The sequence below is a fragment of the Labeo rohita genome, chromosome 11, assembly GCF_022985175.1.
Source record: "Labeo rohita strain BAU-BD-2019 chromosome 11, IGBB_LRoh.1.0, whole genome shotgun sequence".
Lineage (NCBI taxonomy): Eukaryota > Metazoa > Chordata > Actinopteri > Cypriniformes > Cyprinidae > Labeo > Labeo rohita.
This window is the reverse complement of record NC_066879.1, coordinates 11,728,278-11,754,536: the sequence shown is the minus strand read 5'-3', so window position 1 is coordinate 11,754,536 and position 26,259 is coordinate 11,728,278. Positions and strand designations below refer to the sequence as shown.

The following is a 26,259-nucleotide window of genomic DNA, read 5'->3' as shown; positions in this document are numbered from 1 at the left end:
AGTAAAGTTTTGAAAAAAATTCATGAAATTGTATTATTTGAGTCCCAATTAAAAACAAACAAGCACGCCCAGCCCAGATGAAAAAAGTAACACAAAAGTAATGTAACCCAATTAGTTACTTATTTAGGGAGTAACACAATATTCTACTGCATTACTTTCAAAAGTATTTTTCCACAATACTGCTTATGTTTTACTAAGATGCATTTTTTTGTACATTAATGGACCAAGGTGAATATTTACACAGGTTGTGAAAAGAAATCCTCCGTAGTCTAGACTGTCCCATTTGTCTCAGTTCAACTTTTGTGGCCTTCGAAGGATGCAGCCTCAAAAACTGTCAGACTGAAAGCAACGGATATTATAATGTTGTTCCTGAACATGATTTCAAAAAGACTGTTGAACAAAAAGGCCTCCTAGGTATTAGGTAACGATTTTAAACATGTTGCTCCACTTTAAAATCAAGTTAGACAGTAATATGACAGGCCTACCAGTGTCACTGAAAGAATTTATGAGCTCTGGATTGTTGTCTAACCATAATTCCTCTCAGTGTTTACTCGAATTAGAACAGAAAACACATTCTCTGAAATCCCAAGCTGATGTTTCATTTTGTGTCAGCTTCCTTTGAGCTGTCTGAGCGCTCACAAGAGTATACATGCCCCGAATGTGGAACTAATCAAGCATGAATTAATAAGGTTCTGATATATATATATATAGATTTATATCTATACTACTTTTATATTTTTATAGGCCTTTCTTTCTGCAGTCTGTGCCTTTATAAATATTTCTCCTCCAAAGAGAGCAGATGTTTGGTATCACTGGCTGCGTTAGTCAAAACAAGCATCTAATAGCCTTGGTCATATCTCTTGTTAAAGACACGTGATGAAGGCATTGTATGTGTGGTATGTTTGATTTTAACTTATTTCAACTGTAAACAAAACAGGAATGTTTAAAGGGGAGGCAGAGGGCCTTCGTTTTTGACTTTCATTATTGCTAAGTGTATATATTAGAAATAAAATATGAAAATAGGAACATAAGAAATGTGAATTTATTTTTGAAAATGTAAAATGCAGACTTTAAAATAAATGTTTTGTTATCTAAAGTGGTGATATCCATACAATACATGAAATCATTTATTAATTTTAGAAATGTTCTTGAAATAATCTAAGAGTGAAGTTGTTGTGTACAATTTTATGATTTCTTATGGACAGTAATAGATGACATGACGAAAGCATGGCGTGAGATGACAAGTTAACGTTGAAAACCTGAATTTCTGCCTAGGCTACGCTTCAAGTGCACTGCTCTTCATGTTGCCTCTAGACAGCTACTGCTCTATCTGTGATGGTTTTAGGTATCTGCTCGTGTAAAAGTCATCTCATTCGGGCGCTACACATGTAGTGGATGGTTTTATTGCAAAAGAACACATTGAATTCGAGTCAAACTGTTGGTTTACACTCACTGCGTTGTCGCTGGTCTTTCCTGAGAGTATGGCCCTGGCCTTGGCTTTGGTCAGGGGGAAGTACTTCAGATAGGACTCGTAGAGATGTCTAGCCAGAGCTCTGAGATCAGCCGATTCAGGGTGCATGTGGTCCATGTCAGTGGAGAACTCCGCCAAGAGCTTCTCTTTCTCGGCTTGGGGCATTCGACCAAAACGAATGGCTGGGAAAAAAGCAAACAAACAGACAGTTGAAAACCCCCAAATCCCAAATCCATCATGTTTGCAGTCTTTACTAAACGTCTTGGGTCTGTAGGGATATTGTGTGGGAGTTAAAAACGGGGAGTTTGTTTTCAGCATTTTAGTATGTTAGCACAGGTCATTATGACCGTTTCTAACATTCTTCAATGGTTTTATTCTGACGCTAATATAGAAAACTAAACATTTATGCCCTACTTCCTTTTTTATCTAAAACGAGGATTTTTCAAATACATTTCTTTTGACCCAATTAGTATGTGTTTAATTCAGCATGGTTTTATAGATGAAACCACAATACTTACATTTCTATCATGTTGATGAGAAAGCTAAATAAATTCAAGAACAATAAAACGAGCATGTGACAGTGATGTTGTCATAGTACGAGATGGGAAAGTCCAGTAATCTAGACATATCTTTACTTTACTCTATCAGAAACACACCCTCATTCCATGTGCAATAATTTCCTAAAGAACAGGACAAAGTCTTCCGTACTTTACAGTCTACACTGAAAAAAAAAAAAAATACAGTCAAATTTCTATTAGTTTTTTCTCAAATTACATTTATAATTTACATGTACAACCTTACATTTTATTGTAGTATTAATTAAAAATAGTTTTTTTTTTTCCCAAAGGCAAAAACGTTTATACAAAAAAAAAAACATTTTTATATAGATATATACATACACACTGTAAGCTAAATTAGCTATAATATGAAAGTAGAATTTTCACCTAAAGTAAAACTAAAAACATTGTGTTAGTGTTTCATTTACTTTACTTAGTATGAATAAAGACTACTTGAAAACACTGTAATATTTATTTTCTTTATTCATGTTTATTATTATTATTTTAATATGCATCATATTTTCGGTTGTGTACTAGCAAGTGACTATTTAAACAAAACTGTTTCTTTTTTATTTTTCTATGGGGAGTGTTATTTCCTTTCAGACAAACTAAACAAAACATTCGATTTGACCAATATAAAAATCCACTTTAAATAAAAGACATGGCTGTTTAACTAATTCTCAGAGTATATTATAAACCCACAATGGCAATGTCATTTTTGTGTAAAAAAAATGAAAATCTGTGTTTGCAACGCTGTTAATGCGTCGCATTAAAATTAAAAGGTTCTCTCTGACATTTTTGTCAAAATTCAGTTATTCGCATATTCTTATTCGGTGACAACTTATTTACATTATGTGATGTTTCTTTTGTACGCTGTGTACATTTGGGGCCTTTTTTTAGAAAACAAAAGCCTATGAAACACGAAAACTTTGAAGCTCAGTCTCTCAAAAGTGCTCAGAATGCAGATAAACCTTTATACTCGTCTAAGATGACGAGTGAGTAAAATATTGGCAGAATGTTATATATGAGTGAACTATTCCTTTAAGATCTAAAATTAAAGGGATTTTTGTACGTGTCATTATTATTAGTTATTCATTACAATATTGCATGCAAACATCATAACGATTGTTTAGGATGACCACATGACTGGCCTGAAGTTTACACAGCTTTTAATCTAACAATACCATCTAATAGCAAATGAATCTGTGCATTGTAATCTCAACTTTGCTAAACCTGTGACTATTTCCATTGAATCTAGGACGGCCGACGTGATCAAAGGCAACCGAAACAAGGACATAACCAGCCGTAAAACCATCTAACCATTCTGCGCATGAAGCTGAAAATAGATGAATGTGAGCTCTCGAAGTCTTTAGCAACTGCTGAAATGTACATTTTTGAGTGTCTTCCGATAAACCTTGGCATGCTTTCAGGCCAGTTAGACAGGAAACATGAACAAGTGCCCTCAATTTAATGTACAAAACAAAATTCTGTATACATTTCTTTACACATGAAAACATTTGAAAAACCTTTGATCAGGATTGTCTGATTGCATTATTTGACTTGGGGGTTGGAAAGTGTTTGTGAAGGTGACGTCTGAATTTTTTAGCCCATGAGGCTTTTGAGCCAGAATGGCAGAAGTTATCTAATATTCCTTATGGTAGGAAGTAAACGGTTTCTTTCATGTATGTGCCCTGACTTGCTTATTGATATGACGTGTGTATTACTATCACACCTTTTGTAAACTAGTGCATGCCAAACTACCTTTCTCCTGCTGTACGGCTTGGCCCGAGGCCAGAGTGAGTGACACAGCATGTTTGTGGCAGCCTGTCCACACTTTCATGAATCATTGATAAAAGAGACAGGCAGCCAAATCCCAGCCAGATTTCAACCAACCACTACAATGTGCGTGAAAAGACAGAGCGACAGAGAGAGAGAGAGTGTGTGTGCGAAGGGGAGGAGGTAAAACAGTGCAAGCCAATAGGAATGTGGTGAGCTGATAATGCTAAACTTGACTGACCTCGCTGCGCGCAGCATAACACCTGCAATCAACTGCAATGCACTCAGAGATGCTTAAACACAGGGTAATTCAAGAATCTGTTTTTAAGAACCTTCAGTAATCTGGAAATAATGTGGAATAAGAGGTTTAAAGAAAATGGAAAAAGGAACTGAAAGTATTAAAAAAAAATAAAACCTAATGAAAAAAAATGAAATAAAAAAGAGAAGCAACGCAAAACCAGACATGTAAACATAAATAAAAATAAACTTGGTGATTTTCTTGATTTTTTTCCTCAATTTGATTTAACAGGTAGTTTTACAGGTAGTTTATAAGAGCCTTTAGGAAAATAATGTGTATTTATTTTAAATAAAGAGAAAAGCAAACAAGCAAACTAAAACCATAGATGTAAATGTAAATCTAAACAAATAAAAAGCATTAAAGAAAAAAAATAAACAAGACAAACAAATAAATAAAACAGAAAATCAGACAAGCAAACTAAAGAAAAGCAAAGCGCTAAAGAAAAACAAAACAAGCAAATAAATTAATAAGTGAGAAAAATCTAAAAACATGGATGTAAACATAAATATGAACAAATACAAAGCACTAAAAAACAAAACAAAACAATAAATAAAAGAGAAAAGAGACTAATTAAAATTGTATATTTAAACGGATGTATAAAAATATATGTATTTTCTTTACGTTTAATCTTATTTCAAAAGAACCTTTAGAAAAAGAATCTGCAATAACTGCTTTACACTAAATGGAAAAGAGTAGCATGAATAAAAAAAAAAAAAAGAAAAACAGACAAGCAAACTAAAACGTACACTTTGTTTACTTTTAGTCACTTTTATAAGAGCCGTTAGGAAAATCTGTAATAAATGCTAAAAAAGTAAATGTAAAAGAAAAAATATTCTGAAAAAAAAAAAGAATTTAAAATAAAAACAAAAAGATAGATAGATAGATAGATAGATAGATAGATAGATAGATCAGCTGATGGTAATGACATGTGGTGTTCCACGCTGAGGTGTTTTAACCAGGACTCATGCGGTTGCAGGGTTGCAAGTAAGGTGTCACTTTGCCTTTAAGCCCTGAGGCAACGAGCACACACACACACACACGCAAGCACTCACACACACACTTACACACACACGAGATCTCTGCACGTTCTGAAAGAAATGCCACATATGTTGCAGCAGGAGACCACACAAAGGAAACAACAAGGCATACGAGGCAAAGCGCAGTTGTCTCGGGGCGTAGCATTGAGAAGAGTCTGCCTCGAGTGGTTCAAACAGAAACCAGTTCTCTGAAATGGCAGGGCCTTTCTCGTGAGTGCGGGGTTCATTTTCAGAGCCATTTCTGCGCTGCGGCAGCTCACCGTTGTGTGACATGCCAACCATCAGGCACTTCTGAAAGCGACAGTACTGGCACTTGTTGCGACTCTTCTTGTGGATGCGGCAGTGCAGGTCGCAGTGGTCATAGACCAGCTTCAGTCGAATGGTTCTACGGAAGAATCCCTGCCAAAAAGAAAAGGAATGTCGTTAGGAAGGAAGGGGAAAAGGCTTTCCTGATGCCTTGTTAGAATTCTTAAAAAAAACATATCTGATCTATTCAACTCATTGTCAAGAAGCACAATAGCAGTTCCTATAGACCTGCAGCCTGAACGCTTAACAGCTGCCACTAATAGTTACAACATTGTCATTTTTGGTAAAGCGTGTTTCACTGAAGGCATGGTTCAGTCCAAATGAAAATTCTGTCATCTTTTATTCACCTTCCAAATGAAAACTTCCTTACTATTCAAAAGGAAATATTTGGAGGAACGTACCAGCCGCTCTTTTAAATTCAAATGGGGACTGAAGCTTTCAATCTTCAGTAAAACACACAAAAGTATACCATAAGGATTAACTAAACAGGACAAATTAGCATGAGATCAAAATGGGTTAAGACATACTTTTTTGGTGTTAAATACCAGCAAACTGACTCGTGTAAATGACCTTGCATGATTTATTTAAACAAATGCATATGCATTAGGGTCAAATGAGTGTCTTTGGTAAATCCTGACATTAGTTTTTGTTTTATAACCCTAAAAGAAGGTTTGTGCTGGTGCAAGCTGTTAGTAAATCTGGCCCTAAGTATCATAAAAGTTGACCATATGACTTGTGTGCTATATTCCAAGTCTTCTGTAGTCATAGTAAATTTGTGTGAGGAAAAGGCTGAAAATTAAACCTTTATAGCCTCACTAACTCTTCTTCACATGCTCATGAGAGTTTATGAAAGCAATAACAATGTCTGGTCTGTGAACAAATCAAATTAAATTTTTTTGAATGAATTAGTTCAATCAGTTGATAAAACCTGAAAAATGCTTGAACGAAGACATATAATATAAATTTGTGTCTGTTTCTGTATGACTTCAGAAGACTTATTATACTTATATTGTACTTTAGCTTCTTTGTGAAGTCTGAAAGCTTCGGATTTCGTTTATTGCATGTTGAAGAGCGACCATTGCCTTATTCAACATTTGTCCAGTTGTGTTCATCGAAGAAAGTAATATTGAATATTTGGTGATTAATGGAAAAAAAAATACAAAAATTATTTAATTAATTAAAAAATATTTTATTTTATTTTACCTGACTACACTGGGATGCACAAACTAAAGTATTTTAGGCACAAATCAACTAGCTAACAAACTAGATAAGAAACTCACATTTCCACAGTGAAGCTTTTCTAAAAAAGAAGAGTCAGTGGAATCACATGGAGTATGTATATTGTATAATATAAAAATATACAGTGGTACTTTGTACATTCCCTCATTGTGCTTTATATCCAATCTGGGTAGTTAGTTATGCTTTAATCCAAAAAGCAAACCGCAGGCCCTTTGAGAGATTGTCACTTGAGTCATTACGCACTCCAAGATAACCTGAGGTCTCATGATAGCACGCTTTTATCTAAATAATATATCATTAAGACAGACAAGAACTGCCTGCTTTGGACTTTGGCCAGAAAACAATTCTTGTTAGTCTTTGTCTTGACTGGAGGTCATTAATAGAAAATGCCTGTGCAAATATTATGAAAACCCACATGGTTGGACCTCAAGAAACTCGCGCAACGCCGAATGCGCTTTGAAACGATCATTTAGAAAACAGCAGAACAAGAAGATTTCCCTCAGCGCAGATTCTTGAGCACGTCCGTTAAGCGTGTTTAAAGTGGAAACAATACAGGGTGCAAAAAGACGTTGACCGAATCTATTTTTGGTAGACATTTTCATACTTCTGTAGCCAAAGACCGGCTCCATGCAGTATTTTTAGTAGTTAAAAAATACATACTGATGTGAGAACTATGCACACAGGAAAGAGCCTTTTAAAAGAGGATGTTTTTCATGCATTTGCTCTGCCTCTTGATCACTCCACTTTTAAATTTAGAAACATTGTAGGCCAAAAATATATATAGCAAGGTGTAACACCGTGGCTTTGTATTGTTAAACAATAAATGAGTTAACCTGGTTGGCTGAACTCAGCTTTGTTAAGTGATGGAACAATACCTGCATTTAGCCGGTCTCTCTTGTGACCAAAAATGCGGTGGTACCATTTTTAGTAAAGCTATAGTAGGAACATCCCAAATTTAGCATATTCTGAAATGTGTTTTTCACACAAACACGCATAAAACGGTTCTGGCGAAGTCCTTTCATTTTTCAGAGAATGCAGCAGATCGAGCGGGATGTGGTTAACCACAAGATTTGCATTTTTTTAAAGGATCATCCTGTCGCGAATTCTTCACAGCAACACTTTCATAAATGATAAATGGTGTATTGTGTCTATATATATATTTTAAAAAAAAAGGTGTTAAATGTGTACGTGGAGCTCTTTTGAAGCGTCTGTAAGATGCATCATCAAAAGCACACGTTGAGTGTGTGGGAAATGTGAGCACCTGAGATGTCTGGGTCACCCACTCAAATGATTATTCTTATTGAGACATATCTTTCTGCCCATACATATTTCTGCCACAGTGGAAACTTGCCGAGGGTTTGCGGTTAAAGTGACAGACAGGTTTAGATGTATCAGGCAGGGCATTTTCAGACCTTATCTGCATGTCTGAGAACCAATTTGGGGTTCGATGTTCTAAATTTACCAGAATGACTGGAAGAGCTTGGTGAGTTCGGGGTATTAACACATATGGGTGTTCAAAGCTCCCAGCTATCAAACGTGCTGCTGTGTGTGTGGGTGGTGTGGTGTGTTGGTTAAAGATCTGAGCTGAAAAGCGAAAAGTGGTGAGTTTGAACCCCGCAAGAGCTGTCACCTTTCTAACCTTCTGCAAGACCCTGAACTCCTGTTGGCTTCAGATGGATTGTGTGCACTGAGATATTTCAGATTGAAGTATATGACAAGAACTGAGCAGCATGTGTAAAATTTCTGTGCTAACAAGCCAAGCACCGCGTGACAACATAGAATACTGGAAGTTTGATTTCCATTGTGTAGCTCTGAGTCGAAATCAAATTGGTCTAAAGTCCTGTTCAGATATCATCTAATCGTCTAATGACTTCAATCATCTTCCAAAGGCTCAGAATGTTATCATCTGTGGGTGTGTATGAAAATATGCTTATGGTTATAGTTATCTTTACATCTATTGTTCTTGCCATGAATGGGCCTTAATTGTCTGTGAGTGTGTGATTAGGTTAGGATACGTGTTAGTATCAACATTTCACTTCCAAAGCTATAATTGGAGTTCACATTGAAAAACTCTTTTGGTATTCCTAGCAATTTGAAACAAAGAAATGTTATACCATTTGAAATGAAAAAGACATATTTCAGTGCACATTTTTAGGAGATTAATCAAATGTAAGTAAATTAATGACATTGACAATGTGACTTTTTGTAGATAGTCAGATTACAAACAGGTCAAGTATAATGTCATTAAAGCAATGATTGAAACATACCAGGGAAAATAATAATAAAAATGAATGCAATCAGTGAATTCCTATTTGTGATAATGTAATTTAGTAATTAATTACTAGTTATTATTTTAATATTATAATTATATATAATATTATATAACAATAATAATTAAGGTAATTAAGGTAATAAAGGTAATTATTATAATATCTGATACAAAATTAACACATTGCATTCATTAAAATGGATTGCATTCTAAAAAAAAAGCATTAAAAAAATGGTCAGACATTTGAAGCCCACTATATTATCCATTGTCAGGTGTCTTATTAATGTTTAGTACACTGTGAAATAAATAAATAATTAAATAAAAGTTTTTTTTTTTTTTTTTTTTTTTTTTTTGAAGTTATTGAAGTACAAAATACTATTTTAGTTTTTCTACTTTTACTACTGTAATTTTGTAAGTGTGTGAATATTGTGTCTCCACCATTTCTTTATTTTTTGTGTAGTTTCAGGTGGTTGAACTGCAGTGTTGTACAACGCAAACTGCATTCAGAACAGATATTATTGGTACGTTTGATGTTATTGCTGTTACCTGATTTGCATCCTTTCGTGAATCAGATGCTAAACTGAGTGCAGAATGCGCATGCAAATAAACACAGTTTATTCTTAGTAAACTTCTTAAAAAACATTTACCAAACCAGGCCTAGATTCATGACAGAGAAGTGATCTTTACCAAAGTTAAAAGCGTACCTTGCAGCCCTCACAGGCATGAACGCCGTAATGAAAGCCAGAGGCCTTGTCTCCACACACACGACACTCGATATTTAACACTGACGTGGACGGATCTTCATGAGATTTGGAAAATGACAGGCTGTTCTCCACAAACTGTGGAGGAGACTCGGGTTCAAGTTTGATTGAATCTGAAAACGAATCAAATGAGAAATGCATTCATTAAACAGCTACTTATTTGTTGAGTCTAAATATTGCAGTTGCAGGAACAGTCACCTAAAAATGAATAATTCACAGAAGAAGGGTGAGTAAATGATGACAGAATTATCATTTTTAGGTGAACTGTCCCCTCTCATAAACCTTTATCTACTAGAAAAAGTTCTTTTGCTAGTAAATGAGTCTAACTGAGGCGTACTTTGGGGTTGCTGTGCTCTGTAGTTGCTCTCTTCAGCAGTGTAGTTGCTGTCATGTGCTCTGTAGCTGCTCTCGTGAGCTCTGTAGATGCTCTCCTGCATCCTGAAGTTCTCCTGCGCTCTGTAGTTGTACATGTGCGTCAGATCCATCATGTGAGGCACCTCGTTCTGCGGCGGACTCGGCTCATACTCGATGCCGGAAATGGTGGTGTAGTCCAGCGTGGAGAAAGGTTTCATGTCCATTGAGTGTGAGCTGTCGTCAAGTTCGTCCAGTTCCAGAGCACTCAGGCCGAATCCCACGGGCCAGGCAAACGTCTGTGTGTCCACCATGTCTGCCAACGAAAGACGAAACACAGAATGAGGCCAAAGGCAATCCTGCGTTCTAGTAAGAACATCAACAACATCAACAACAACAGTGGATTTACAAGATCATTCTCAGCGTGTGTTTTTTTTTTTTATGTTTTTCATATTTTGTGCATCACTCTCTACAGACATTTGCCACTGTCATGACAGTTTTGACCAAAATACAATAGCTACACAAAAATAATAACATTTACACTAAGTTAACTGCTTTTACGTACTGCAAGTCAATAATATTATTTAATTTATTAAAAATGTGAAAACTTGGTTTAATAACATGGTCTGATAACTTTTCAATATCGAAAAATAAATTTAAGAAAAAAATCAGGTCCCACTTTATTTTAATATGTCCCTATTACAGTATAATTACACAACTATAACTATATAATATCAATTAACAATATGTACCTAGTATGACAGTTTCGCCCTAGTTGCTTGTAATTATGCATAATTTACTGTAATGATTTTAATAGAGCAATCAATAACAATCTTGCTGCTATCAAATTAAAATGCAAATGTTGATTTTATTAGGTGTGATAATTCTGCTTGATTTAATATGTTTTGGGATTTGTGCTGTGTTTTTTGTTTTATATTTTTATGATTATATATTTTTAAGAATGTATTTAATACCCACTCTTTAAAAGAACACTCCACTTTTATTGAAAATAGACTCATTGTACAACTCCCCTAGAGTTAAATAGTTGAGTTTTACCGTTTTTGGGTCTGGTTGTAGCACTTTTAGCATAGCTTAGCATAGATCATTGAATCTGATTAGGCCGAAAGCATCTCGCTCAAAAATGGCCATATATAATGACGATATTTTTCCTATTTAAAACTTGACTCTTCTGTAGTTACATTGTGTACTAAGACTGACGGAAAATTAAAAGTTGCGATATTCTAGGCTAATAGTCAAGGAACTTTGCTTTTGTACCATGGGTGCAGCAGGTGCAATGATATTATGCAGCACCTGAAAGTGACCAGCACTAAGTTTGTGTAGATGCAGAGTAGTGTGTAATATCATTGCGCCTGCTGCACCCATGGTACGGCAGCAAAGTTTCTTGATTATTACGCCGAAATGAGAGTATAGTTCCTAGCCATATCTACCTAGAAAATAGCAACTTTTTATTTTTCGCCCGCCTTTGTACACGATGTAACTACAGATGAGTCAAGTTTTAAATAGGAAAAAATATTAAAACTCTTTGGTCAGTTTTGAGCGAGATGCTAATGGTCTAATCGGATTCAATGATCTCTGCTGAGGTACGCTAAAAGTGCTACCGCCAGACCCAGAAATCAGCTGAATGGATTAGAAAACAGTAAAACTCAACTGTTTAACTCTAGGGAAGTTGGAAAATGAGTCTATTTTCAAAAAAAGTGGAGTGTTCCTTTAACATGTGCCTCAGCGCTGTAGCTGGACTATGTTCAAGGTCAAATAAAATCTGACATAACCATATAACCATATAAGTTAAGTAACTGATTATAATTTATTTAAGTCAAAAACTTTGTAAGTAAAATTACTATGATTACTTCACCATGGTAAATTCTTATAATTAGTAAACTTACAACCAAAAAAAGTGGTAACATCAATTAACATCACCAACCTATCACTACACCAACCTATACACATCAGTGTATGCTAATGAAACATTTTTTTATATTAAATGAGGTAGAAATAGCTATTCAAGGTAACAACGGCAGGTTAACGCTTTTTACAGTGTAGACTTACTGTAAAATCATAAATAGATTGCATTTAAATAATAATAATAAAAAACTGTTAACACTTTATTTTATTAGTCTCTTGGTTACAGACACAAGCTACAGTTTCTAAAGTGTAAAAACACCTCAGATATCAAGTCAACGAAAAGATGAGCTCCGTTCCCGGTGTAAATAACACTCTGTGACTCGTGCTGAGACTAAAAGACACTCAAAGTGTGAACTTACTACCAAATTAGACTGGTCTGTACAGACAATGTTTGAAAAAAGAACTGCAGAAAAAAACTGCTAGTTAGCTACTATCAGCATTTAACACCAGCTGACTCCATCATGTGTAAATGAAGCAGATGATGCCATAAAACACCAGTATAGAGTTACTGATTCAGTTTTCCGACTTGTATGGTATGATTATTAGCTGATTTTATTTGACCTTGGACATTGTTCAGCTTTAGCACTGAGGCACATGTTAAATAGACGTTCAACAACTCTACAGTTAAAGCTGAAGTGTGAAGAATCTTTTCATTGGTAAAATACTTTCTATTGTCCCAGCCTAATAATGCAGAAACAAATACAGTATGAGTAAGACACTGTAGGTTGAATTCCTAGAAAAGCATAACGATGTGTGTCGCTCTCAAAACAATGATTTGTTTGTTTAAGCACCACAACCAGCAACACTGGGTCCATCGGTTGGACTGGGGGAATGTTCTTTAAATCATTTTCATTATTTTCATTTCGCCATAGAAATGCACACTTCAGCTTGTGTTTTTTTTTTTCTTCTTTGAAATCATTTAAAAGCATCATCGCTCAACTGTGATGATGACTAAAAATGAAGCTGCTTGGTGAAAAACGTGCCTTTGTGTTGAGGTTGCTGCCACTTAAAGGTGTTTTCTGTTCTTCCCCTGATTGAATTCTACCTCTAAAAATTTAAATATTTATAGAAATATGTCATATTCATGTTCACATGTCATTTTTTCAGATTTTAGTCAAAAATATGAATCATCTTTCACCTATATACTGCAGTAACTGATCTAGTGATGTAGTGTGATGCCACATCTTGGTTCTGTGTTCCTGTTTTTGGTGGTCTGTACTTCACCTTGTGTTTAACATCACAGATTCCATGTATTTAATTTTTTTGCAGGTAAAATTAAGAGATGGGCACAAGCATACAAGACATTTTGTCCACAATAGCAGGGCCTATCCCTCATAGGGCGATGTATTACAATGTTTGTACAGTCACCTGCTAGTAAAGTTGATGGTTTAGAGTGCGTTTTAAAGCGAAGGGACTGATTTCATGTCACATACGTTGTGAAATGTCAGGATCATATTGATTTTTAAGGCTCAGGCTCTTCTGTAAATGTTTCAGAGAGAGGCAGATGCACTAAATATAGAATACAAATTCAGCTGTGCAGCTGCCACAGAGGAAAGATTGTAGTTGATAATAAACCGAAGTCTAACATGGTTAACCCATCAGTGACAAATGGCGTCGGCCTCCTCTATCGACCCTGTGCAAAATTTTATATAATCAAGGTCGCTGGTTGTGTAAAACCACACAGCGGAAATTTTGCAAACCACTTCATTCCACAAAATTTTAATGCACTGTTCTTCCTATAGAAAAACACATAAGAGAAAGTGCTCTTTGCAGGGCTAAAACCTATAATTTACATAGATTAAACAGTTCTGGTCTTGTCCGGATCACACAAAGGGGTTTAAATGTATGTAAGTTTTCCCACCCAAAAATCTTTCATCACCAGACTGGAAGAGCAGCTTTTAATTCACGCTAAACACGTTGAATGTTGAAAGTATTTAGTCGTGAAGCTGGACTCAAATAACGAAGTATTCAGTGAAATACCTGGAAAGGTTCCCAATGACTTTCCATAAATACCAACAGGTCTGACACATCCTTATTCATGTCCGATAGGGACGTGATTGACCTGACAATCCCCCCCCACTCCCAATTGTCTTTTGTCATTAGGGAGAAGAGCTTTTCTTGATATAGTGAGCTGCAGAACTGTCTATTCTTAGTAAAAGGCAATGTTTCCGTTCAAAACATGCCCATTTTGAAATGTGGTAAACATCGTTTGCACTAGTTGGCAAAAGATATCGCACCATTGTCAGAAATTTAGTTTAGTGAGACAAACTACTCCTTTGACTCACGTGGTTGAAAACCTAGAGATATTTTGGTTTAAACCACAAGCCCATCGAAATATAAGGTCAGACCTGTATTTTTGACACCACAGTGTTTTTTTTTTTTTTTGTCTATGATTTGCAGAGTTGTGAATATATCTACAGCTTATCACCAGCCAGCACTTGCAGATTCTTCATTACATAACGCTGGGGACAATGGGGATCTTAAGTCATCATACATTTCATTTAACGAAACTGTTTGCGCCGACGTGACGTGCGAACAGAACATAACAATACATGACAAATTGTCAAGTTAATGCTCTGCATCTTAACAAAAGACAACAAACACCACGTGAACCAACCCTTAATGGACAGATTTCAGTGCTGCGTCCTACAACCAAGTCTGATCTTGCAGTGAATGTGGAAGTTGAAACAAAACTCAAAACTAAACATCGGTTTGAAGAACTGCAGGCACGGATTCTGAAAAACGACCTTGCCCTCCTTGAAACTGTAGCTAAATTTACTGCTTCTGATAACAAAACAACGAATAAAGATTTTTATTAGGTCTGTCAGAACTGTACTCAAATTAATATTCAAATATTTGCTGATTTTTTTTACCCATCTGTTCTCTGTCAGACTCTGATCCCATAGTAAATCAACAGCACATCTCTAGAGCACAAATGCTACAGGATGAAGCATAAGCTTAAGTTTAATTAACACCATGTTGGCATTGTTGTTCAGTGACTAAACATTAAGCTAGTATTATATTAAGGTGTTGCAGTGCTCAGACAGAGAAGCAATTGTACAGACTTCACTGCTGATGTTAGTAAGTCAAGCAAAGCAGTCTGTTATGTGAAATCCTTCCCACAGGGACACTATTGCAACAGGACCGTGATGTTTTTCACTGATATTTCCTAAGAACATCAAATAAACGCCAAGTCGAAAAAGAATGAGGCCACAACAGTTTTACATGAATCTGACAAAAAAAAGCAAGAACGAGTGCTTAAAAGATCCTACTGAAATAACGATTTTTTAAAGTTTAAACATTTAAACAATCAGAACTCACCCTGCAAAAAAAAAAGAAAAAAAAAAGAAAAATCAGGAAAATATGAAAATGCACATGTCTTCAGACTCACGTGTAATTTTTACATTGCTTTACACTACACTAGTGCACTGAAAAAGGCAATCGACAGTAAAAACGAAGCACATACAAGAACAACCTGCTTGGCCACATTCAGGTTCCAGGCATCTGCACGTCGAGCACAGACTGATGGAGGGACTCTACCCCAGACAGAAATGACTTCTGTTTCCTTGAAAGATTCCCATTGGCGATTCTATGAATGATAACACTTCTTAAAATCTGATAAAAAGGTGTAACTCTCATTTTCTCAAGGTTTTGTAATATGCATCTCTCCACTGTGTTACTAAACTCAAGCCATGTGGCTTTTGATAAAAACGTATGACCTTGAGCTATTTCGTCTTTCTCTAAAACGGTCTTGTATCTTCATTTACTCGCCCTCTCGTTTATTTCTGCGTAACAAGGAAAATGTTTTGCTATCCAGTTGGTTCAAAGTGACCGTGTCTGTCAAGCTTACAAAAACGGAACCATGATCACGCTTTAGTTTGGAGACCAATTCTCACTAACTAACTTTTTTTTTAAACTTTTGCCTCAATAAATTTTGCATTCTGTGCATTACAGTAAGTTAGCTGTTATGGTTAGGTGTGGAGTGGATTAAGAGAATCTAGAATATGGTCATGCTGAATAAGGCAGTTATATCTGCTTTATAAGTACTAATAAACAGCCAATATGCTAGTAATATGCATGTAAATAAACAACCAGTTAATAGTGAGAATTAGTCTCTAAACCACAGTGTCACTGGTAAATTCGACTATATTCCATTTTGTTTAAAATCTTCCATAACATCTCTCACTCTCAATCTGCATACTGGAAATGCCTGGCACAATGTGTCAGCTGTGGAAGTTTTCAATGTGAACGTGGCCACGAATGTGCTAGTTTGCTGTGAAATGAGCTGTATAAAGATTCTGCTGTTTTTACAGAACAAATACCACAATATGTGTTTGAGAGTGAGTGAATAATGACGATTTTCACTGCTGGCTGAACTAATCCTTCAAGCTATTCGCAGAAGTTCACCGTATCAACCATCACCTGATGCAACTCTTTCCTCAGAAAGAAGGATGGAGGAGTTTGTCGGGGGCGGCTGAGTCTCCGGGGAGGGGGAGTACCCAGCCTGACCTCAAAGCTTTGTCAGGGAGGGCAGAAGATACAGAAACATATGACTTCCTGACCTCAGAGCTCAGATACATCTACCTCCATACTGAAGTCTGACCCCTGCCCTCTCACTATGAGTCTCTACCCAGACAATAAAGTTGTCTGGCCGCCTACTCGGCTGGTACTGATTTTGCGCAGCACACATGTGCCTGCTTTGATGCAGGTGTCGCGTCATACACGTTTCTGACCACATTTTAGGTAGGCTGGCATAAATCCCTCAACCATGGCACGAGTGGACCCTGATTTATTTTTCTGACGTGTTCAAAAATGAGCTCACCGGGGGATTTCTTCACAGTGCTTTTGAGCATAAGCAGTTAATTGCAAGTAATTAGTATTTACGATACATAACCGCCCACTCTTTTTTTTAAACCTAAACTATTATGAATAAATGATGAAATGAGATACTTCTGAAAGCATTTAAAAGGAAAGTTCACCGCAAAAATGAAAATTCTTAAGTTGACAAGACTGTACGATTTACTTTGTCCTGTGGAACATTAAAGAATTTATTTATTTATTTATTTATTTATTCATTCATTCATTTTGGAAATGTGTCTTTTCTCTATACAATGGAAGTCAATAGTAACTATGAAACACTACTACAACTTAACATTAAACACTACTGAAAGGATGAATGAGGATGAATAAATGATTACAAATTTTTAATTTTTGGGTGAACTATCTCTTCAAAGCTATGAATCCGCATTCCATAATTCTGTTTATTGTCTTGTTTATTTTGATTCACAAGAACAACTGCTGCGAAACACTGGTCTGTAATTTAATTACGAAATCATTTCACTATTTCAACACTTTGGTTGAAAGCTATCCAGCCTATCATTTGACAAGTTTCAATTCACAGTTATAAAAGGAACATAAACTCCGCACCTAAACCAAGACATGTAAAAAAAAAAAAAGAAACACATCCAATAATAGCATGCAAAAAACTAGAGCTCACCCTAGAGACCTGACAGCTTTTCCTGAGGTAAGATCCCTGGACGATTCGGGTCGATAAAGTACACTGAACTTTTGACTTAAGCGAATGGGCAAGTGAAAGGCTATTTCTGTGGTTATATTAAATTGAACAGGAACTGAAGATTTTTTTTTTTTTTTTTTTTTGGCTGGTTTTGACACTTCACGGCCTCAGCAAAAGTGCAGACAGCTAAGTATCATGTGGTCCTGCTATGAGGTGTAAGGCTAGCCAGATGACTTCCTGTTGCTTCATTCTCACTCAAAACTTTGCTGGTTCCACTTCTCTTCACAGAAGAGTGTCGGATACAAGCAGTGCTTCTAATAAACGGACACAAAGAGGCAAAAGTAAAATTAGGCTGTTCACATGTTGTCTGAAACTTTAAGCTGTCTTAATAAAAAGATAAGTCAAGATAACTGATAAGAGTGGACTGATTAAAGTAACTCATTAATTTTTACTGTTGTTGACATGAGTGCATTTTTACAGGCAAAAACACTGTTTTTTCATGAATCTGTTAATTTTGAGACTTTTTGGCTTTTCATATAAAGTCTAACGGAAACAAAACACTTTTTAAGTGTTTCTTTTACAGAACTTTATTATCTGTAGATTTCAATTACAATACATATTTTTAAAGGCCGTTTTCTCAAAATGAGAATTTCAACAGCACTACAGCACAAATCAAAAATCTCCACTTCAGCAGCACTTACATACACTAAACTTTACAGTTTTATTCCTATCTATATTCTGAGGATTTTTTTTTTTTACAGTGGGGGTTGTTCATTTATCATTTGCCTGATTTTATACTATATTTAATGCCTAAAAAATGGTGAAAATCCCCTCTGTAAAAAACCTTTTACTCTAATATGTTAACAGGATGAAACATACATTTGAACGTAACTTCTTTTAACGTTCTGATTTTTGTTCTAGAATTTAATGCAAATTAGTGCATATTCAATTGGATAACATCTCATTTGCATATTAAAACTGGGAAAAAAAGTTTGCAGTTCTTAATATAATCAATCAGCTAGGTTTAGTATGTTGATATCAATTAGGTTTGTGTTGTTTGAATAAAAGTGAATAAAGAAATGTTAACAAAATACACAAAGTCCAACATGAACTACTACCCATTTCAGTAGATTCAAACGATGATTAATCTGGAGATTCATCTCCGAATGGGACATTTGAGTAAGGGACAAACAATCTGTTCTGATGTCAAAGCCAAACATTCACAAGGGACTTAAGCAAAACCGAAGCAGAATTGTGAAGCTTCTGAAGGATTTCAGCTTGCACAACATCTAAGGACATGAACTTTCTCCCAATTACTTTTAATAGGAATGAGTTAACGGTGGATGGCTCTCCTGAGGGTTTTGCGGAGCTTCCTAAACGGATAAGGAAGGAACATGCTCTCTGTCAAGGCCTTCGTAATGCACTACGGCTACAGATCCCGTGAAATGAGAGGAAGGGTCTTCCCTGTTCCTCGATGTGGACAGGAAAGGGGGGAGAGGTTTAGTTTTGGTCACATCATGACTAAAAACATGCACCGACGGCGCTACTGTTAAAGATCTTTGGGAAGCGACTTGGAGTTCATTCCCAAAAACCTCATGAGCTGAATGTTTAGTGTCTTGTTGACATCGAACCTTCAGTATGAATTACAGTCTTTGATACGACCACGTCTCTGAAATCGTGGGGCCTTCTGGACTTCACCCTAAGTGCTCCATTTCATATCATATGCTTGTTTATGGACATTGTAACATTGCATCATAGTTGTCATTAAATGCCATAAGAACAGAAGATAACAATGTATACTCACATTCATGACACACGAGTTCTGTGTGAAGCGTTCACAAAGCCACAAACCCAAAATTCGCAGTCCAAAAATGCAAAATACAAACGATTCATTCAGAAATTCTTTCTATTTTGTTTAATAGATGCAATTAGAAAAGCATTGTAGTTGTGCACACCATCTGAAAAAAGTAGTTGAAGCCAAAGAAAAGAAAAACATTAAAAATGTCAAAGACTTAATGCTTAAATGTATTAATGTGGCTTATCAATTACAAAGTTCTGAATTTAATGTCAAAATTAAAATCTTGTTTACAACATGCATTTTCTAGGTTGGATTAAACAAATGATGATTAATTGATTAAATAAAAGCAGGTACTACTTTGTTTTGATAGTCCACTTATGCATTCTACTAACTTTGCAATGTCAACTAGCAGTCATTGGAGTTTCATTACACTCAAAGTCTGCTTAATAACACTTTATTTTCATGGCCACAGCTGACATTATACTGACTATAAGTAGCTTTGCAAGTATGTCAACTTATTCTACTAACACTAATCCCATCCTTACCATCTACTAATACTCTAATGAGAGTTAGTTGGCATGTAGTTGCAAAGTATACAGAATGTCTTATTTAGCGGACTAAATAAATAAATAAATAAATAAAGTGTAACCAAAAAGCATTAAATTAGTTCTAGATTTCAACATATAGACCACATTTACAGTGGTACTTGTACTTCTGGACATAATTCAACACTAGAGTTAAAGCGCACACACAAATGCACAACGTATACAGCCCACAGATGTATATGCTTTCACGCATGCAATGGTGCCATAACTGGTTCTTGGAACTGAAGTTCCAGCCCATTGAAATGCAAAGCAAAGGAGGCGTTTTTGGATAAGGTGCGGCTTATGGCCTCTAATGAAGTCAATGCTTCTGTATAATCCTGCAATCTGTGTGTGAACACGTGCAAGATAACGTACGAAAGCATATCTGGGCCATTTCAAAAGAGACGCAATCCATCATCTTTATGCTGAAACCAAACAGCCACTCCTGTAAACGCACACACACACATACTCACACACAAAAACATGCAGACAAACACAAAAACACACACACATAATGTACTGAGCTTACACTGAAAAGGCTGTACCGTGAAGATGGTGTTTACTGAGCGTTCAGGTCTCAGTAGTTTCCAGTGCACCAGAACTAAACGAGCAAAGTGCAAGAATTTGTCAGAAGGATGTGCAGCACAAAGTGACAAGCAGTTTTACCATTAAAAATCAGTGTAAACAGAGTTTCTGCTGCGATTTCCACACCTTACATTTATGACAACAGGGTAAAGTCCAACATGGTTGCACGTCAGTTATATAACAGGTCAGACTGTCTCATCTTGAACGGCTAGATTTGTTTCACTCTATACTGTACGTTACCTGAGCTTTTACACATGGTAAAGATCAAAACCACATTGAAATTCTGGGATTCAAATTCTAACCAAAAATAATAAGAATAAAAAATACAGTGAAATGTGTTTTAGATTTCTAGGTAACTAATGTAAGTCAGATTTTCAAGATGCTCTTTTTAAACTATGCTGGAGAACATGATGATCAAAGAGAAAAACACTAATTATGAATTCATGTTCATATTTCAAATCACAATAGATAATACTAATAATGTAATAGAAAAGTCATGTTAAAATAGAAAACAGAATCATTTTGCTCAATTAAGACTTTTGGACTCCACTGTACATGTAAACATACAAAGACAAAACAAAATGATGACATAAACTGTACATCAGACAAACTTGAATGTACACATCACAATAAAACACAACAATTACGGGCATAACTGAGTGAAAAACTTTTCAATTTCGATTTTCAGTTTCTGTTTTTTTCCTTGCCCTCCCACTTTTTATGATTACTTACTATGCAAAAGCGCACCCTGAGCAGAATGAACAAGCTGACCTCAGATTTACTGGTAAAGCAGAATTAGATATTTAGTGACCTCTCTGTCATATTAATTTCGCAATTTGTGCAATGCATTAGAAATGTCATAAGGTTCTTTGATTTCCCTAAATAACAGCAGGCCAGACATTGTGCGTTAGTCGCTATTTGTGACTGTCACAAGAATCTGACTTTAGTTCTTGAATTAAAGGGTGCTTACGTTAGCAAAGATTTTTTTTTCTTTTTTTTATAGATATGCTACTGTGGTATTAGAACATAATGAAACTTATGCCAACAGATGTCAGCCATCATTCTGTTGTAAACTGATAATACATACTCCTGCTTTATGTACATTTTGTAGATAACATTTTAGATAAAATGTTAAGAAATTGTGCAGTCTTAAGAATCAAAACAATTTAAAAAAATCCAGTTTTACATCTATGATATAACCAAATGTCAAAAATTGTGATAAGTCTTGAGAACACTGAAACATTCATACAGTAGGCCTAATTACAGTAAATTACTTCATCTGACTCATAATTGTGATATGAGATTATATACACACAGCTATAGTGCGAAGAATATGTTAACTGTGCAAGTTTTCAATATTTATTGTTAAAGTTTCAATATATATACAGCATTTTTACAATACATTTTGTTCTAAAGCAGCTTTACAGAGAACAGTGCTTCACAGAACCCCTGTGATTACACGCGGCAGTGGGTGGGAAACAACACTAAGGTTTTATATATTTGCATATGTGTATCAGCCATGATAATGCTTTACATCCATTTTAGACATCTAACAAGTGATGAATGTATTTTTAAGAGTATTTTTGTAAATTTGACACATAGAACTTTTACTCAGTCAAAACCTGCAACGTTAAGCCTAAATTTTCACTAACTTTTGAAAAGTAGCAAATTCTAAATCTCAGCTTAAATATAGTTTGTGTTGTGTTTGCTGACAAATCAAAGCTCTGTAGATAATAAAGTTTAAAATAATGAAAATGTTGAACTAAGCAGCATATACTGGCTGCAAGAAGTGTTTAAGAGAAAAATATCTGAACATTACAACAAAATATCACATCCAGTATCATCTGTTCCTGAGTGAGTGTTTGTCAGAGATCATTTCAAATTTAGTGGCTGTAAGTTAGTTGCTCCTACGTTCACACAGGTGTTATACCAGAGGAACCACAGTTGTAGAGAAACACATAAACTATCAATATGTTCCACCCGAGGAAAAAAAAAAAAAAAAAAAAAGTGTTGTTTTATCACTTTAAACTAACATTTGGTTTTACTTTTATTATTATTATTAGCAATGACATTCAAAGAGAGTAGCCAAAATGTCCAAATATTTTTGAGGCCTCTATAATATTCAGTATTTACCGTCAGTTGTTTACTATAACAGTCAAACACTTTCAACTTAATAAAACCAGACATCAAGTCTGGTAATGTTGATGACTTCTGGTGTAGTCTAATATGTAATGTATAGATTTTACAGCAAATGTAGGTGTCTCGACTCATAAATCCCAGCCATTCAGAACACGACGTTTCCCTGAATGTTTCTGACTGTTAAAATATATTAAAATCTGTACAACTACACTCGCCTATCAAACTCAGCAGTTTATTCACAATTCTCAGAATTCACCAAAGAGCCTAATTTATGGAATTTGTTAATATAAAGTAATATAATAAGCTCTTAGTTTACACTTACCCGAAGTAAATGATGTTTTTTTAATACTGAAACGGCTGTGCAGCATATATGTAAGTTATCAGACTCAAACTAAACGAACTGTTCTCTTCAGTATTCACCTGCTGCTCACTAGAGGTGGTCTTGAAGTGCACTGACCTGTAGGGGTCTCTTGAAGGTGTTCAGTGACGCTAAAGATATTTCCTCCTGGTGTCACCACCGAACTCTGCTGTTGTGTGTGAGAGCTGCAGGAGTTTTCCTGCTGTCCGGCTACGCGCGAGAGCTCCACAGCAGGCTGCGTGCAACAGGTTCTGCTCGGTGTGAGTTACAGATACAGGAGTAAGTGCTTGAGGTCTATAAAGCGCAAAGATGCGGGGGGCAAGAAGAACTAATGATAGTGTCTCAAAACCTAGCGAGCTGCCTACCTAGACAGCATTCATTTTAGAGAATATATGCCTCCCCCGCCTCCTCCTCCCTCTCTCTCTCTCTCTCTCTCTCTCTCTCTCTCTCTCTCTCACACACACACACACACTATGTGCCTAATGTTGCACAAAAAAAAAAAAACGGAAAATATTTTAAGTTTTTTTTTTTTTAAAGATTCTCTACATTAAACAATATAGATACTACGCTTCATACAGCTTCGATTGCTAAAATTATATATATATATATATATATATTTTTTTTTTTCTGTAGAATTCTTTAATGATGTTGCATATAGCCTTTTGATGGCAACCCCACCATTTAATAATAATTTAGATCCTGCGTACTGCGCACTCTAATGCCCAAAATATCTTTGAAATTCGAAATTAGTCTTTGATTTTAAGAACTTTAACTAAATATTCAAAAAAAAAAAAAAAAAAAAAAAAATGAAAACGCCTAAAATTCCAAAAGCGTCTACTGAGACAGCTTGGTATGATTTGAGACACGCCACTCTGTTTCTCCTCCCATCAGGAACACCTTTGGAACACATGGAACAATGCGGAAGAGCCAAAGAAATCTATGCCAAAAAGACTGCATTACGTCAAGTTTACGTAACTATGCACTACCGATTTTACTCCACCTGTTGTCAACTCGGCACCCAGTGAGATCACGAAAAATGCTTCAAGCGGTCAAACTGGTAATTTAGGCATTTAGCCAAATATCAGCAAAATATTTAGCATTTTATTGATACTGTGAAATTCATAACAGCTAGATGTAAAATAATAATTTATAATACGTGATGAACGTTTCCCGATAAAAGAGGCTGACAGGTCACATGACTGGACAAAACCATTGAAAGAGAAAAAGTCAGTTTTTTTTTTTTTTTTTTTTTTTTTTTCTGACAGACTAAAGTAACAGGTTGGGTGTACATAATGTAATTATAAGGATTATAATTACATACTGATAACTTTTTAGACATGCCATTTAACATACTGAAAGCTGAATTATAGTTTTGAAGACACTGGTGTTTTCTCTTTATGTTGCTGGAATGTGGATTTACATTTAATCTGAATCTAGAGTGATAATGACTTTCAACCAAGGCGGTTCTACATTTCCCCCCCCCACTAATATTTTGTATAATGATGTCAGTTTATTTTAGTGAATGGGATATGATGGCATAGGCTGACCATTAACTACAGTTAGCAAAAAATATTAGTCATCTACTGCCACCTTCTGGCAATTCATATTCTTTAAACTTAATGAATAGAGAGCTGCTCACTTTTACCTTCTCTTAGATGAGATTAAAGATTTATTTTTCATAAAGTAGATGAAAAATACATCATTATTTTTTTTTTTTTCCAAACCATAATAACATGTGAAAACCAAATGGCTGGGATACTGGTGTTTGCACTTATTGATTGGGTCCTCTGGTTCTAAAAATGTGGAGAAAAACAACAACAACAAAAAACACAAATACTGCAAAAAATGTTACCAATACATGCATATCTGTCACCACTTGATGCTTCAACTGAATGTACATATAATGGGCAGAGCACAGACCACACCGATGTGTCAGTGGAATGATGTTCCACATGTTTATTGACACTTGTAACACAGTTATCACTTGGTCATGCAAAGCAATATCTCTGCGCACAAAGAAAACACATCATAAACAGTGTGGCACAGGAATAAACATATATTCAAATTAAACACCTGAGATTTTAAAGGGCAGCTATTATTAAAAATCAGCCCATTCCCCAGATAGCACATGTACTGTCTGTAAGTTGAAGATCACTTGATCTGGAAATCATCTGCTGTGTACAAACATCTGACAGATGTCTGTAAGCTGTCAGTTTACTTACATTCTAAATCATAAACATCTAAAAGACATCTAAAAGATGTCTATTTGACATCTGATAGGAAACATTCTATAGATGTATTACAGATGAGCAAACACTCTTCCAGGTGTAAATGCAGACGTCAGATAGACATCTCTGTGATATATGTGTGCTATCAGGATTCTTATTTTTCAATCCCCATTAAACCAAACCAGTCTCATTAAACGTGGTTTTGATTCTCAAAGCAATATGACCTCACATTATTTAGGCCCCGCCCACTGCTGCTGACTGAAAGTAATGCATTTCCATAGTTTCCGCCCTGAGTGAGACTCTAAACCCTCTCAGTCTTCCTCTAAATCTACACTTTTGTGACAATGCTGCTTTGACTGTGGGGTAAAAGTCTGCTGTGGAGCTCGCATCAGTGTGGGCTCGGCAGAAGTGTGCATTGAGGGCACATAGCAGCCGCAAAGGGGGCTCTTGTGAGCACCCTTCTGAAAGCTAAACCGACGAATGGGACACCCTATCATCTCGTGGACTTAACGGACACGTGCACGTGGCTGCCATTCCAAGTCAGCAAGAGCGCACATGCACGTGAAGTGTGCCATTTGAGACAGGGCCTTGGTTGTACGCTGTCCACTATTTTCTCTGTGTTGAGCAGCTGTAACATCAACAATGTCTCATAAGCAATCCCAGTGTTCTGTGTTTGGATGTAAGTAGGGTTGGGTATCGAAAATCGATTCCTGTTCCAGAATCGGATACTTAAGATCAGGAATCGGACACTTCTTGTGAAATAAAATTGATCGATTCCTATTTGCGGTTCTTTTCTTTTTCATTTGTGAGGACACGACCTAGCGATCTGCCAGGACCTTGCTCGCTAATCAAAGCGCATAGCGCTCCAAAGTATGGCTACACTTGCGATCAGAAGTAAAAAAAGCCTATAATATTTGTGATAAGCTAAACATGTTGCAATAGATGTGTCACCACCAATATGACAAAGCATTTTAACTTCCGTGCAGCGTACGACCAGTGTGATTTGAACATTCAAATCTGCATTCGTGCTGCCGCTGACCTAAAGAGAGCCACTGTCATGTATA

General features: G+C 35.9%; 1 protein-coding gene across 4 annotated transcripts in view; it reads right to left on the bottom strand.

Annotated features, from left to right (window-relative positions):
- The window catches only part of pparg (peroxisome proliferator-activated receptor gamma), a 29,230-nt gene extending 5,908 nt beyond the window's left edge, over nucleotides 1-23,322 (bottom strand). The window contains exons 1-5 of one of the 4 annotated variants that reach the window (XM_051122583.1): nucleotides 23,030-23,322; nucleotides 10,052-10,381; nucleotides 9,658-9,827; nucleotides 5,400-5,538; nucleotides 1,454-1,653 (exon numbers count right to left, since the gene is read on the bottom strand). In XM_051122583.1, coding sequence (XP_050978540.1) covers nucleotides 1,454-1,653; nucleotides 5,400-5,538; nucleotides 9,658-9,827; nucleotides 10,052-10,379 — 837 coding nt within the window. In that variant the 5' untranslated portion in view covers nucleotides 10,380-10,381; nucleotides 23,030-23,322. Of the gene's footprint in view, nucleotides 1-1,453; nucleotides 1,654-5,399; nucleotides 5,539-9,657; nucleotides 9,828-10,051; nucleotides 10,382-17,485; nucleotides 17,567-22,931 lie in introns of those variants that run through there. The other 3 variants (XM_051122582.1, XM_051122581.1, XM_051122584.1) reach the window with 3 other exon arrangements.
- Between the last annotated feature and the right edge of the window lie 2,937 nt (nucleotides 23,323-26,259).